The sequence below is a fragment of the Lepidochelys kempii genome, chromosome 28 (genome assembly GCF_965140265.1).
Source record: "Lepidochelys kempii isolate rLepKem1 chromosome 28, rLepKem1.hap2, whole genome shotgun sequence".
In the NCBI taxonomy this organism is placed as follows: Eukaryota; Metazoa; Chordata; order Testudines; family Cheloniidae; genus Lepidochelys; species Lepidochelys kempii.
In genome coordinates, this window is record NC_133283.1 from 1,225,899 (window position 1) to 1,241,331 (window position 15,433).

Below are 15,433 nucleotides of genomic sequence, written 5' to 3' on the forward strand. Positions count from 1 at the left end.
GTTTGCTGAATGTTGGGGTTTTTTTAAATCAGTTGGCGGGCAGCGCACGATTATTATTTGCCCCAATTTTTGAGTTTGGCCAGCCAACAGAAAAATCCGTAAATTGAAACCACGCCAGACAAAACCACCTTAAAATCCGGGCTTGAGATTAGTGATTTTTGGCATCTTCGGTTCGAGTTTCCAGTGTCCCACCTGGATTCACCACCCAAAGAGCCTCGTGATCAGAAAGTGCCTTCTAAAATATCTGGTTCTGTTAAGGTCAGTTAGCTGCGATCACGACTTACTTTTGCAAGTCTTAGCCTGTGAATTTAGGAGTACTCGGATGGCCGGGCATGGGACCTCGGTGAAGTGTGGCTAGCCCTCAGCAATGGGCTTTTAACAGGACCATCTTTTTGTTCCATGTTTCTCTGGCACCCAGCACAGTACGGGAATATAAGCACTCCGGAGCCTACCAAGGCCTCCTTGGCATGTCTACACCATGGGGGCCCAGGTACAAAACCACTGCTATGCCATTGTAGCGTCACGGTGTAGACACTTCCTCCAGTGGCTGCTAGATCTATGGAAGAATTCATCCGTCAAGCTAGCCGCGTCTACACCAGTGCACCGGGGCTGGGTTGACCTAATGTTTAAGTGTAGACCAGGCCTAAAGTTGCTTCCACAGTTCACCCACTGTCCTTCTTGTCTACTTCGACTTGATCGGGGCAAAAACGTCGAGTTTACCCTGTTGCGTGCACAGCAATTGCTGGCAGCCAGGTTTCAACTGCTGGGATAGGGTCCACGAACAAATTTGCTCTGGTTTAAATAAGACCATTTCACCGCTTCCCATTTAAAAATGGTGGTGGAGTGGGGGTTAAATCCAAGGAAATTTTCCAACTGGAAAGTCAGTTCTCGCTGAAGAAGCAAAAGATCTCATTTCGAAAAGGTCAGAATGGAACATTTCGCCCTACTCTTCATTTCAGCCCTATTTAAGAACACGGGGGATATTTCCAAAAAAAAAATAAATAAAATGGAAGCGAATTTCCAAACAAGGAGTCGGCGCTTCCCTGACAAATCAAAGCGCCTCTCAGTTCAAGAACGGCAAAATGAAACCTTTTGCCGCTTTCAAATTCACCCTCCCCCCCCCCACAAATCCACACCACCCCCGAAGCGAAGAATTTGGTCAAACAGCTGCAGATTCACCAGCCCTTTCGGTGCCACCCAATCTGCAATTCTCACCAGCAATCATGTTGCGGATGAAAAAAATCCTCCCCCTCCCAGCTCCACCGAAAAGACGTGTTCCCGGCGCAGGCCAGGAAACGGGACCTGCGGGACCAGAGGATTGTCATGGAGCGGGCAATATAGATAAAACTTTACGTTATGTACACGGCCTGAAGGGAGGGGTCAGTACTTATACAAGGAGGTCTGTACAGTGTCTGCGTTGCAAGGCCTAAGGCCACGGCCTCCAGACGGCCGGCTGCGGGGGCTCCCCTTTCGAAGCCGCTGCCTCGTCCGTGTGTCTCTGAGGCGTCTCCGGGGCCCCGGGGCGGCGAAAGGGTCGGTGGCGTGGCACCGCGGGTGAGGATGGGCTGGGGGAGACCGGGCAGGCAGGCGGGGGAGGGAGGCCAGGCCGGAGCCTGCAGGCCGGCTCCGGCGGGCTGGGCTCCGGCGGCACCTGGCGGCACTTGGCGGCCAGGTAGAGGTGCAGGGTGTCGAGCAGCTGGCCCTGCGCACAGGGCTGGGCATCGCGGACGAAGGCAGAGAGCCGCAGCAGGCATTCCCGGAAGCCCAGCAGGTAGCAGCGCTGCAGAGGGTCGGCCTCCCCCGCCGGATCGGCTCCTGGGGGGGCATCAGGGGAGAGGGGGGATCAGTGCCATGCATGGGGGGACAGCGAGACATGCACTAGGGAAGTGGGGGGGGTCAGTGCCGTGCATGGGGGAGGCAGAGAGACACACACAAGGGCACGGGAATGGGTAGTGTTGTACATGGGGGGACACACCCACACACAGACGATGCCCGCCCGCCTGCAGTACCCTACCCCGCCCGGCGGGGGCACTCCAGTCCCGCAGGTAGCGCACAGCCAGCTCCAGGATCTCGGCCTTCTCCACTTTCTGGTTCTGCAGGGTCTGCAACACAAGAGGCCACGGACGGGGCTGAGGTGACCGGGGGATGGGGGAGGTGCGGGGGGGGTCTGGAGAAGGTGGGAAGGCATCAGTGGGGGAGGAGCTAGGGGGCTAATGGCAGAGGGTGGCTGGGAGACACTGGGCAGGCACTGGGGAGGTAGTGGGGGCGGTCTGTCTGGGTGGGGCAGGGGTGCTCTGGGTGGGGGCTGCCTGAATGGGGCAAGGTGCTCGGGGCAGGTCTGTCCACTTGGGGGCTGGGGGCAGGTTTGTCTGGGTGGGGGTTTGGGGGTTGGGGAGCTCTGCATGGGGGCTGGGGGCTGTCTGGGTAGAGTGTAGGTTCAGGGGGGCTCTGGGTTGGGACCGCCTGGGTGGGGCAAAGCACTCAGGGTGGGGGCGCTCTGGGTGGGGGCTCTCTGGGGGGGCAGGGGGCTCGGGACGGATGCTAGGGGCTGTCTGGGGGTGGCAAGGGGCTCAGGACAGGCGTTGGGGGCTGAGTGGGGCTGATGGGGGGCTCGGGACAGGTGCTGGGGGCTGTCTGGGTGCGGGGGATGGGGGCTCTGGGTGGGGGCTCTCTGGGGGCAGGGGGTGGGTGGGGGAGCAGGGCAGGGGCTTGGGGCAGGCGCTGGGGGCTGTCTGGATGGGGAGGGTGGGGGGCTCAGGACGGGCACTGGGGGTGTATGGGGGGAAGGGGGCTCAGGACGGGCACTGGGGGCTGTATGGGGGGGAAGGGGGCTCGGGACAGGCGCTGGGGGCTGTCTGGTTGGGGGGGCTCGGGGCTCGGGAGGGGCGCTGGGGGCTGTCTGGGTGGGCAGCGGGCTTGGGACGTGAGCAGTGAGCTCTCTGGGTGGGGGGCACAGGGGGCTGTCTGGGGGGGCCAGGGGGCTCTCGGGAGGGGCAGGGGGCTCTCTGGGTGGGGGGCGCAGGGGGCTCTCGGGAGGGGCAGAGGGTCAGGAGGCTCTCTGGGGGCGGCAGGGAGCTGTCTGGGTGGGGGGGGCGGAGGGCTCGGAGGGGCGCAGGGGGGGCAGGGGGCTGTCTGAGGCGGCAGGGGGCTGTCTGGGGGGGGCATGGGGCTCGGTGGGGTGTGGGGGGGCAGGGGGCTGTCTGGGTGGGGGGGCGGGAAACTCAGAGGGGCTCTGGGGGCTGTCTGGGGGGGCAGGGGGCAGGAGGCTCTCTGGGTGGGGGGCGCAGGGGGCTGTCGGGAGGGGGAGGGCAGGGGGCTGTCTGGGTGGGGGGCGCGGGGGGCTCAGAAGGGGCTCTGGGGGCTGTCTGGGGGGGCAGGGGGCAGGAGGCTCTCTGGGTGGAGGGCGCAGGGCGCTGTCGGGAGGGGGAGGGCAGGGGGCTGTCTGGGTGGGGGGCGCGGGGGGCTCGGGAGGGGCTCTGGGGGCTGTCTGGGGGGGCAGGGGGCAGGAGGCTTTCTGGGTGGGGGGCGCAGGGGGCTGTCGGGAGGGGCAGGAGGGCAGGAGGCTGTCTGGGGACGGCAGGGGGCTGTCTGGGTGGGGGCGCGGGGGGCTCGGGAGGGGCTCTGGGGGCTGTCTGGGGGGGCAGGGGCAGGAGGCTCTCTGGGTGGGGGGGCGGGGGGCTTGGAGGGGCTCTGGGGGCTGTCTGGGGGGGCAGGGGGCAGGAGGCTCTCTGGGTGGGGGCACAGGGGGCTCTCGGGAGGGGCATGGGGTTAAGGGGGCTCTCTGAGGGCGGCAGGGGGCTGTCTGGGTGGGGGGGGCGGAGGGCTCGGAGGGGCGCAGGGGGGGCAGGAGGCTGTCTGAGGTGGCAGGGGGCTGTCTGGGGGGGCATGGGGCTCGGAGGGGTGCGGGGGGGCAGGGGGCTGTCTGGGGGGGGGCGGGGGGCTCGGGAGGGGCTCTGGGGGCTGTCTGGGGGGCAGGGGGCAGGAGGCTCTCTGGGTGGGGGGTGCAGGGGGCTGTCGGGAGGGGGAGAGCAGGGGGCTGTCTGGGTGGGGGGGCGCGGGGGGCTCGGGAGGGGCTCTGGGGGCTGTCGGGGGGGCAGGGGGCAGGAGGCTCTCTGGGTGGGGGCACAGGGGGCTCTCGGGAGGGGCATGGGGTTAAGGGGGCTCTCTGAGGGCGGCAGGGGGCTGTCTGGGTGGGGGGGGCGGAGGGCTCGGAGGGGCGCAGGGGGGGCAGGGGGCTGTCTGAGGCGGCAGGGGGCTATCTGGGGGGGCATGGGGCTCGGAGGGGCGCGGGGGGGCAGGGGGCTGTCTGGGGGGGGCATGGGGCTCGGAGGGGCGCGGGGGGGCAGGGGGCTGTCTGGGGGGGGGCGGGGGGCTCGGAGGGGCTCTGGGGGCTGTCTGGGGGGGGCAGGGGGCAGGAGGCTCTCTGGGTGGGGGGCACAGGGGGCTCTCTGGGGGTGGCAGGGGGCTGTCTGGGTGGGGGGCGGGGGGCTCGGGGGCCCCCAGGGCGCACGGCGGGGGCGCACTGACCTGGTGCCGGGTCCGGTCCAGCAGCAGGACCCGCAGCTCCTCCAGGCTCCGGTTGATCCGCTCCCGCCTGCGCTTCTCCGCCAGCGGCTTCAGCATCTGGCCGGGAGAGCGCAAGGGAGGCGCGAAGCCCCTCAGCCCCCCGCGGCACTGGGGCGCCCGGACCCCCGCCCCCGCCGCCCCTGGGCGCCCCCGGCCGGGGAACCCGCTTCGCTCCCTCTGTGCACCCCCCGCTGACTCCCAAATACCCCGCCCGAGTCCTGCACCCCCCCGGCCCCCCCCAAATACCCCGCCCGAGACCTGCACCCCCCGGGCTCCCCCAAATACCCCGCCCGAGACCTGCACCCCCCCGGCCCCCCCCAAATACCCCGCCCGAGACCTGCACCCCCCCGGGCTCCCCCAAATACCCCCCCCGAGACCTGCACCCCCCCGGGCTCCCCCAAATACCCCGCCCGAGTCCTGCACCCCCCGGCCCCCCCAAATACCCCGCCCGAGACCTGCACCCCCCGGGCTCCCCCAAATACCCCGTCCGAGACCTGCACCCCCCGGCCCCCCCCAAATACCACGCCCGAGACCTGCACCCCCCCGGCCCCCCAAATACCCCGCCCGAGTCGTGCAGCTCCCCGGCCCCCCCAAATACCCCGCCCGAGTCCTGCACCCCCCCCGACCCCCCCAAATACCCCGCCCGAGACCTGCACCCCCCGGGCTCCCCCAAATACCCCGCCCGAGACCTGCACCCCCCCGGCCCCCCAAATACCCCGCCCCAGACCTGCACCCCCCGGGCTCCCCCAAATACCCCGCCCGAGTCCTGCACCCCCCCGGCCCCCCCAAATACCCCGCCCGAGACCTGCACCCCCCGGGCTCCCCCAAATACCCCGCCCGAGACCTGCAACCCCCCGGCCCCCCAAATACCCCGCCCGAGTCCTGCACCCCCCGGCCCCCCCAAATACCACGCCCGAGACCTGCACCCCCCCGGCCCCCCAAATACCCCGCCCGAGTCGTGCAGCTCCCCGGCCCCCCCAAATACCCCGCCCGAGTCCTGCACCCCCCCGACCCCCCCAAATACCCCGCCCGAGACCTGCACCCCCCGGGCTCCCCCAAATACCCCGCCCGAGACCTGCACCCCCCCGGCCCCCCAAATACCCCGCCCCAGACCTGCACCCCCCGGGCTCCCCCAAATACCCCGCCCGAGACCTGCACCCCCCCGGGCTCCCCCAAATACCCCGCCCGAGTCCTGCACCCCCCCGGCCCACCCAAATACCCCGCCCGAGACCTGCACCCCCCGGGCTCCCCCAAATACCCCGCCCGAGACCTGCAACCCCCCGGCCCCCCAAATACCCCGCCCGAGTCCTGCACCCCCCGGCCTCCCCAAATACCCCGCCCGAGTCCTGCACCCCCGGGCCCCCCAAATACCCCGCCCGAGACCTGCACCCCCCCGGCCCCCCCAAATACCCCGCCCGAGTCCTGCACCCCCCGGCCCTCCCAAATACCCCGCCCGAGACCTGCACCCCCCGGGCTCCCCCAAATACCCCGCCCGAGACCTGCACCCCCCCGGCCCCCCCAAATACCCCGCCCGAGTCCTGCACCCCCCGGCCCCCCCAAATACCCCGCCCGAGACCTGCACCCCCCCGGCCCCCCAAATACCCCGCCCGAGTCCTGCACCCCCGGCCCCCCCAAATACCCGCCCGAGACCTGCACCCCTCCGGCCCCCCCAAATACCCCGCCCGAGATCTGCACACACCCCCCCCGCTGATCCCCAAACACTCCGCCCGATACATGCAGCCCCTCGGGCCCCCCCACATACCCTGCCCGATACCTGCACACCCCCCCGGTGACTCCCAAATACCTCGCCCGAGACCTGAACCTCCCCGGGCCCCCCAAATACCCCGCCCGAGTCCTGCACCCCCGGGCTCCCCCAAATACCCCGCCCGAGACCTGCACCCTCCCGGCCCCCCCAAATACCCCGCCCGAGACCTGCACCCCCTGGCCCCCCAAATACTCCGCCAGAGACCTGCACCCCTCCGGCCCCCCCAAATACCCCGCCCGAGACCTGCAGCTCCCCGGGCCCCCCAAATACCCCCCCCCGAGACCTGCACTTCCCCGGGCCCCCCAAATACCCCGCCCGAGTCCTGCACCCCCCGGGCTCCCCCAAATACCCCGCCCGATACCTGCACCCCCCCGGCCTCCCAAATACCCCGCCCGAGTCGTGCACCCCCCGCCCCCCCAAATACCCCGCCCAAGTCCTGAACCCCCGGGCCCCCCAAATACTCCGCCAGAGACCTGCACCCCTCCGGCTCCCCCAAATACCCCGCCCGAGACCTGCACTTCCCCGGGCCCCCAAATACCCCGCCCGAGTCCTGCACCCCCCCGGGCTCCCCCAAATACCCCGCCCGATACCTGCACCCCCCGACCCCCCAAATACCCCGCCCGAGTCGTGCACCCCCCGGCCCCCCCAAATACCCCGCCCGAGTCCTGCACTCCCCGCTCCCCAATACCCCGCCCGAGACCTGCACCCCCCCGGTCACCCCAAATACCCCGCCCGAGACCTGCACTCCCCGCTCCCCAAATACCCTGCCCGAGTCCTGCACCCCCCACCTCGCTGATCCCCAAACACTCCGCCCAATACCTGCACCCCGACCGGGCCCGCCCAAATACCCTGCCCGAGTCCTGCACCCCCCGGGTCCCCCCAAATACCCCGCCCGAGACCTGCACCCCCCGGGCTCCCCCAAATACCCTGCCCGAGTCCTGCACCCCCCGGGTCCCCCCCAAATACCCCGCCCGAGACCTGCACCCACCGGGCTCCCCCAAATACCCCGCCCGAGACCTGCACCCCCCCGGGCTCCCCCAAATACCCCGCCCGAGACCTGCACACACCCCCGCTGACCCCCAAAATACTCTGCCCGAGACCTGCACCCCCCCCACTCCCCAAATACCCCACCCAGGAGCTGCTCCCCCCCGCTGCGCCCCAAATACAGACCCCTAGACTCCCCCGCTGACCCCCAAATAACCCAGCCTGCACCTCCCCCCAAATACCCCGTCCGAGACCTGCCCCCCCTTCTCCCAAATACCCCCCCCCGGGAGCTTCACCCCGCTGTCTCCCAAATACTCGCCCGAGACCTGCAACCCCGCGCTGCCCCCCAATACCCCATCGGGGAGATTCACCCCCCTCTATCCCCTAAATAACCCCCCGCCCCCCCCAACCCCTGCTCCCGCCTCCGGCCTCATCCCCGCCCCCCGCAGGACCCCGCGGGCGCTCCCGGGCACCCCACCCATCCCCGGGGGCCCCAGCGCACCTTCCTCGGCGCGGCGGGTTCCGAGCCGCCCTTGGTCACCATGTGGCCCCGAGCCCTGCTCCTTGTCCGGGAGAAACAAAGGCTCTGGCGCGTAGCCAGCCCCTCTTTTATACCCCCCCCGCCCGCCTCCCCACCCCCCAGGTGCCCAGCGAGCCGGCCGGGCCCCTCCCTCCCCAGCCGCCCCCCCCCCGACACCTGCCTCCTCCCCTCCCCTCCACCCACCCACCACCCTTTGCTGTTGGCTGGGGTCGTTTTGGCTCCAAGCTGCTAAAATCCCCCGGGGTGTGAAGAGCAAATTGACCCCGGGTCTGGCACCGGCCGGGCGCCCCCTCCCCTTCCCCCCGGGCTCGGGGCTGGGGCCTGGAGGAGAGAGGGGGGCGCATGTTGTCACCTATGTGCATGGCACGGACGCCTGGCAACGGGCGCAGGGTGCCGAGCGCCTGGCACGGACGCCTGGCAAAGGGCGCAGGGTGCCGAGCGCCTGGCACGGACCCTGGCAGCGGGCGCAGGGTGCCGAGCGCCTGGCACGGACCCTGGCAGCGGGCGTAGGGTGCCGAGCGCCTGGCACAGACCCTGGCAGCGGGCGCAGGGTGCCGAGCGCCTGGCACGGACCCTGGCAGCGGGCGCAGGGTGCCGAGCGCCTGGCACGGACCCTGGCAGTGGGCGCAGGGTGTTGAGCGCCTGGCACGGACCCTGGCAGTGGGTGCAGGGTGCCGAGCGCCTGGCACGGACGCCTGGCAACGGGCGCAGGGTGCCGAGCGCCTGGCATGGACCCTGGCAGTGGGCGCAGGGTGCCGAGCGCCTGGCACGGACCCTGGCAGTGGGTGCAGGGTGCCGAGCGCCTGGCACGGACGCCTGGCAACGGGCGCAGGGTGCCGAGCGCCTGGCACGGACCCTGGCAGTGGGCGCAGGGTGCCGAGCGCCTGGCACGGACCCTGGCAGTGGGCGCAGGGTGTGAGCGCCTGGCATGGACGCCTGGCAAAGGGCGCAGGGTGCCGAGCGCCTGGCATGGACCCTGGCAGTGGGCGCAGGGTGCCGAGCGTGGCCCAGGGCGCATGCGACAGATGTGTCTGCGCTGGGCGGGGGCACAGCTGGTGCCTTTAGGAAACTGGGGGGGGGGGTGTTATGAGTAGGGAGGGGACACACGGGAAGGGGGGAGGGGGAGAATGCCGGTCCAAGATGGGCGGGGAGGGGCCGGCCCGAAGGACCCCCTGCGAGGAGGGAGCCCAACGGCGGAGGGGAATGGAAAGAGGGAAGGGGGGCAGGAATGCGTGGGGGAGTGGGGGGCAGGAGTGGGTGCGTGGGGGAGAAGGAGGCAGGAATGCGTGGGGGAGAGGGGGGCAGGAATGGGTGCATGGAGAGGGGGGCAGGAGTGGGTGCGTGGGGGAGAGGGGGCAGGAGTGGGTGCGTGGAGAGGGGGGCAGGAGTGGGTGCGTGGGGGAGAGGGGGGCAGGAGTGGGTGCGTGGAGAGGGGGGCAGGAGTGGGTGCGTGGGGGAGAGGGGGGCAGGAGTGGGTGCGTGGAGGTGGAGGGGGGAGGCTGGAAGGAAGTGAACGTTGGTTTCTGCCCCCCAGCCCAGCCCAGCCCAGCGCAGGGGCTCATCCGTCTGTCCCCCGTGGAGCCGCCCGGCTGGGTCCAGCCCCAGCCACCAGGGGGGCGGTTTTTGGTGGGGGGCAATGGCCCGAAATGTGCTGCTTCCCCCGTGGAGACGAAGTTTCTCCCGCGTGTGTGTTGTGTGCTGCCCCCTGCTGGAGAGGACGAGCCGGGCCGTCGGGGTGGGGGTGAGGGTCGGGGGGAGCCATTACCATCTGGCATCCGGCCTTTGGTTCCCTCTTCTTAAAAAGCCACGATAGAGAGAATGGTCACACAGGGGTTAAACAGACAGGGAGAAATAGGCAGGGAGATGTAATCCTTAGGTTAGACATCAGAGAGCTAGATAGAGGGGGGTGGATGGGGATAGATAGATAGATAGATAGATAGATAGATAGATAGATAGATAGATAGATAGATAGATAGATAGATAGATAGATAGATAGATAGATAGAGGGGGTGGATGGGGATAGATAGATAGATAGATAGATAGATAGATAGATAGAGGGGGTGGATGGGGATAGATAGATAGATAGATAGATAGATAGATAGATAGATAGATAGATAGATAGATAGATAGATAGATAGATAGATAGAGGGGGTGGATGGGGATAGATAGATAGATAGATAGATAGAGGGGGTGGATGGGGATAGATAGATAGATAGATAGATAGATAGATAGATAGATAGATAGATAGATAGAGGGGGTGGATGGGGATAGATAGATAGATAGATAGATAGAGGGGGTGGATGGGGATAGATAGATAGATAGATAGATAGAGGGGGTGGATGGGGATAGATAGATAGATAGATAGATAGATAGATAGATAGATAGCTAACAGAAGGGATCATGGATAGTCTGGGGACACGAGGGCCGGGGAGATGATGTGTACGGGGGACATGGGAGGATAGACAGAGAGAGGGAGGTGTGTGGGGATGGATAGAGAGAGGGTGTGTAGATAGATAGATAGAAGGAGTGTATAAGGATAGATAGAAACATAGATGGGGGGATAGATGGATGGGGGGATGGATGGATGGATGGATGGGAGGTGTATGGGGATGTATGGATAGATGGGGAACGGATGGATGGATGGATGGGGGTGTACGAGGCTGGATGTTTGGATAGATGGGGTGGATGGGGATGGATGGATGGGGTGGATGGGGATGGATGGAGAGAGGGGGTGTATGGGGATAGATAGATAGATAGATAGATAGATAGATAGATGGAGGGGATGGATGGATAGGTAGAGGGGGTGTATGGGGATGGATGGATGGATGGATGGGAGGTGTACGGGGATGGATGGATGGATGGATAGAGGGGGTGGATGGGGATGGATGGATGAGGGGTGTACAGGGATGGATGGATGGATAGAGGGGGTAGATGGGGGTGGATGGATGGATGAATGGGGGGTGGATGGGGATGAATGGATGGATGGGGGGTGTACAGGGATGGATGGATGGATAGAGAGGGTGGATGGGAATTGATGGGTGTGACAGTCAAAAGCAAAAAGCCTGCCCTGGGAAAATCCCTTTTCTTTCTCACCTGCAGCTTCCTGGGGCGCTGATGGGGCTGGGACAGCCGGTGTCCTGGCCCAGGAGGTGTTGGGGGAAGTTCTCACACTTCAGCTCAAAGCTGGAGATGCCATATGGGTTTTTATGGCTTGAGAAATCACAGCAGCCCGGAATTAACGTGCCTGAAACGGATGGCTGCTAACTGCGGGTTGGGGGGGGGGTCTACCCCAGCTCTGACACCTGGAGAACAGAAGGGAGCATGGATAGTCTGGGGACGCCAGGGCTGGGGAGATGATGTGTATGGGGGGCAAGGGTGGATAGACAGAGAGGGAGTTGTATGGGGGTAGATAGAGAGAGGGTGTGAAGGGTGGATAGATAGATAGAGGGTGTTTATGGGGCTGGATGGATGGATGGCTAGAGGGGGGTATGGGGTGGACAGATAGAGGGTGTGTAGGGGAATGGGTAGATAGAGGCAGCTTATGGGAAAGGGTGCATGGATGGCTTGAAAGAGGGGGCCTGAGGATGTGTGGGTAGACAGGTAGTGAGGGTGTATGGGGGGCCTGAGGATGTGCGGGTAGACAGGTGGTGGGGGTGTATGTGGCTGGGGGGGCCTGAGGATGTGTGGGTAGACAGGTGGTGGGGGTGGATGGGGATGGGTGGCTGGGGGGGCCTGAGGATGTGCGGGTAGACAGGTGGTGGGGGTGGATGGGGATGGGTGGATGGGGGGGCCTGAGGATGTGCGGGTAGACAGGTGGTGGGGGGTGGATGGGGATGGGTGGATGGGGGGGCCTGAGGATGTGCGGGTAGACAGGTTGCGGGGGTGTATGGGGATGGATGGATGGGGGGGCCTGAGGATGTGCGGGTAGACAGGTGGTGGGGGTGGATGGGGATGGGTGGATGGGGGGGCCTGAGGATGTGTGGGTAGACAGGTGGTGGGGGTGGATGGGGATGGGTGGATGGGGGGGCCTGAGGATGTGCGGGTAGACAGGTTGCGGGGGGTGTATGGGGATGGATGGATGGGGGGGCCTGAGGATGTGCGGGTAGACAGGTGGTGGGGGTGGATGGGGATGTGGGGGCCTGAGGATGTGCGGGTAGACAGGTGGTGGGGGTGGATGGGGATGGGTGGATGGGGGGGCCTGAGGATGTGCGGGTAGACAGGTTGCGGGGGTGTATGGGGATGGGTGGATGGGGGGGCCTGAGGATGTGCGGGTAGACAGGTGGTGGGGGTGGATGGGGATGGGTGGATGGGGGGGCCTGAGGATGTGCGGGCAGACAGGTGGTGGGGGTGGATGGGGATGGGTGGATGGGGGGGCCTGAGGATGTGCGGGTAGACAGGTGGTGGGGGTGGATGGGGATGGGTGGATGGGGGGGCCTGAGGATGTGCGGGTAGACAGGTGGTGGGGGTGGATGGGGATGGGTGGATGGGGGGGCCTGAGGATGTGCGGGCAGACAGGTGGTGGGGGTGGATGGGGATGGGTGGATGGGGGGGCCTGAGGATGTGCGGGTAGACAGGTTGCGGGGGTGTATGGGGATGGGTGGATGGGGGGGCCTGAGGATGTGCGGGTAGACAGGTGGTGGGGGTGGATGGGGATGGGTGGATGGGGGGGCCTGAGGATGTGCGGGTAGACAGGTGGTGGGGGTGGATGGGGATGGGTGGATGGGGGGGCCTGAGGATGTGCGGGTAGACAGGTGGTGGGGGTGGATGGGGATGGGTGGATGGGGGGGCCTGAGGATGTGCGGGTAGACAGGTGGTGGGGGTGGATGGGGATGGGTGGATGGGGGGGGCCTGAGGATGTGCGGGTAGACAGGTGGTGGGGGTGGATGGGGATGGGTGGATGGGGGGGCCTGAGGATGTGCGGGTAGACAGGTGGTGGGGGTGGATGGGGATGGGTGGATGGGGGGGCCTGAGGATGTGCGGGTAGACAGGTGTGGGTGGATGGATCCTATCGATGATCATGTGACAAAAATTAGCCGGCAGGTTATAAAAAAGATCCGGAAAGAGCTCAAGATAGAAACTCTTGTGAGCTAAGTCGATGGATCTAGGTTCTCACCCTGCGTAACGTTCTCTCGGCAGCCCTTCTCTGGGGCATGTTTCTCCCTTACCCGGGGCCCACTCTCCGGCTGTCTGGGGCAGATGTTGGGAGTGGGGGGCAGCAGCAACCCTGTGCACTGGAAGCGGAGAACTGGGACAGCTGTGGAGAGCCAGATGTTGAAACATCTGCAAGGGGGGATAGGCAGGTAGGGAAAGCCTCTGGCAGCTGCATTGGTGGTTCAGTGGTAGAATTCTCGCCTGCCACGCGGGAGGCCCGGGTTCGATTCCCGGCCAATGCAACCAAGTACTTTTTGGTTGGTTTTCTGCTTTCCCCAATATCGTGCATCCCCGGCAGAGAGTCAACAGCGATGTCCATCCTCCGCTCTCATCCTTCTTCTTTCCCACGGCGATGGGGTGACCAGAGAGCAAGGGTGAAAAATCCAGGGATGGGGAGGGTTTCATTGCCTGTATAAAACAAAACCCCTAATATAGGGACGGCCCCGTTAATATCAGGGCATCTGCTCACCCTATCTGGCATGAGCCAAACCGCAAAAGTGATGGCGGGACACAGATTGGCTCTTAAGGTTCCCGCACCCTCTATCTATCCATCCCCACACACCCCATCCATCCATCCATGCACCCATTCCCATAAATACCCTGCATCTATCCAGCCCAGAGCCCGGGGGATAGCCATGGGAATGGATGAACCTAAACTGGGCAATTGTCCATGATGTGCCACTCGTCCCGATTGTCATTACACAGGGTGACTAAGTCTGTTTGGCCCATCTTATCCCAGCCTGGTTTCCCATCTTGTTGCCCTTCTGGGTGACGCAGGCCTGGGGCCTCCCACATCCCCGCAGGGCTCCCATTTCTCCAGGCTTCTCAGCTGGCTGCTACAGCCATGTTCTCTTATTATTCTCATCATCATTGTTGGGGGTAGGGAGGGGGAGTCTGGGTGATTTCGGTCAAGGCTCCTTGCCTCCCTGGCCCCTGTTTCTCTCCCTCACCACCCCCAACCAGCGAGAAACACACGGAAAGATCTAACAGGCCTAAAATCTTTCTCCCCCCTCCCTCCATTGGTAGACCACATGGGTGACAATCCAGGTCATCGGAGGGGGCGCAGCGCTGTGGTCAAGAGGCAAGGAGCATGGTGGGCCTGGGGTGCTCACGGCAATGGGGGGGGAGGCAGTGGGAGCGGGGGTGCATATGTGGAGGAGCCGAGGGAGACAACAGGGGCCAAAGGGGATGGGTTGGGATGGATGGGGTGGCAGCAGGGGCCTGGGGATGACAAAATGCAAGTTCATCCAGAGTGCCATTTTCCCTAGGCTGGCCCTGCTTCCCTCCCATCAATTGCTTCCTGAGGAAAACTTGATTGGAACAAGGCTGGTGGGAGCTGGTTTTCTTTCCGTCACCCACATGCCCCACATCAAGTTTCTACAGCCAAACCCTGTGGGCCCAAGTTTGAGGGGGTATCTCTGGAGGGGATATTCGGGTAGGGCAGGGCCATATTCCTGTGGGGTGAGCCTGGGCACCCTACACACAGACACTCTCAGCTAATCTTTGCAATCCCCCATTCCGGGAACTCCAGCAGCAGTTTCCCGATTTCCCCCCACCCCAGCCCCCAGCCCAGTGGTGGGAGCCTGGGAACGCCTGCCAGGGGTGTGTGTGTCAATTCCCCTCCTTTCATCCAGCCCATGAAAGTGACAATATTGCTCCAAAGCACCCCGGTCTCCACACCTGAAGCCATCAAGGGAGGCAGGGAGGAGTATCATTTGCTATGGGTCAAAGGGGGGGGCTGTTGGACCCCCCCAGCCCTTGGTTCATCTCCCCCCCTAAAAAACAACAACAACTTTTCATCGGTCTATCTTGTCCTCCCCCCAGGTCTTTACAGGACATGATATAATGACCGGTAATATCGATATCCTGACACAACTTGCCCCCCTTCACCACCCAGGAATTTTTCTGAATTAATGCCAAGGCTGGTTTGGAGCAATCCTGTCACTGTGAGTGAGTGAGGAACAAAGGAAGGAAGGAAGGAAGAATGAAAAAAGAGAAAATCTAAAAGAAAGAAAGAAAGAAAGAAAGAAAGAAAGAAAGAAAGAAAGAAAGAAAGAAAGAAAGAAAGAAAGAAAGAAAGAAAAAGAAAATCCCATTAAAAAAAGAAAGACAAAATCTAAGAAAGAAAAAAAACCCAGGAAAGAAAGGAAAAAAGAAAGAAAGAAAGTGCAGGCCCAGAGTGAGAGGCAGAGGAGAGGGGGTGTGAGGAAGAGGAAGGAGAAGAGGAAGGAAAAGGGGAAGACAAGAGCCAGCCCCCAGGTTCACTGACCCAGCCCCTGAGATTCAAACTCTTCCCTGTGGCCTGCTCCACAAAAGGGGCACGGGGTGGAAATGAAACCAAAAAAATTCCCACTGTGCATTGGCCGGGAATCGAACCCGGGCCTCCCGCGTGGCAGGCGAGAATTCTACCACTGAACCACCAATGC

General features: G+C 64.5%; 1 protein-coding gene and 2 non-coding genes across 3 annotated transcripts; 1 reads left to right on the plus strand and 2 right to left on the minus strand.

Moving 5' to 3' along the window:
* Positions 1–1,426: 1,426 nt before the first annotated feature.
* Positions 1,427–7,859, minus strand: LOC140904284 (transcription factor HES-7-like). The gene is made up of 4 exons (XM_073326774.1): positions 7,818–7,859; positions 4,528–4,623; positions 2,015–2,102; positions 1,427–1,815 (listed from the first exon to the last, which is right to left on the minus strand). Exons 1-4 carry the CDS (start codon positions 7,857–7,859, stop codon positions 1,427–1,429), a joined length of 615 nt encoding a protein of 204 aa, XP_073182875.1.
* Positions 7,860–13,178: 5,319 nt separating this feature from the next.
* TRNAG-GCC (transfer RNA glycine (anticodon GCC)) lies at positions 13,179–13,249 on the plus strand. The gene has a single exon. It is a non-coding gene; the product is annotated as a tRNA-Gly (tRNA).
* Positions 13,250–15,362: 2,113 nt separating this feature from the next.
* On the minus strand, positions 15,363–15,433 carry TRNAG-GCC (transfer RNA glycine (anticodon GCC)). The gene has a single exon. It is a non-coding gene; the product is annotated as a tRNA-Gly (tRNA).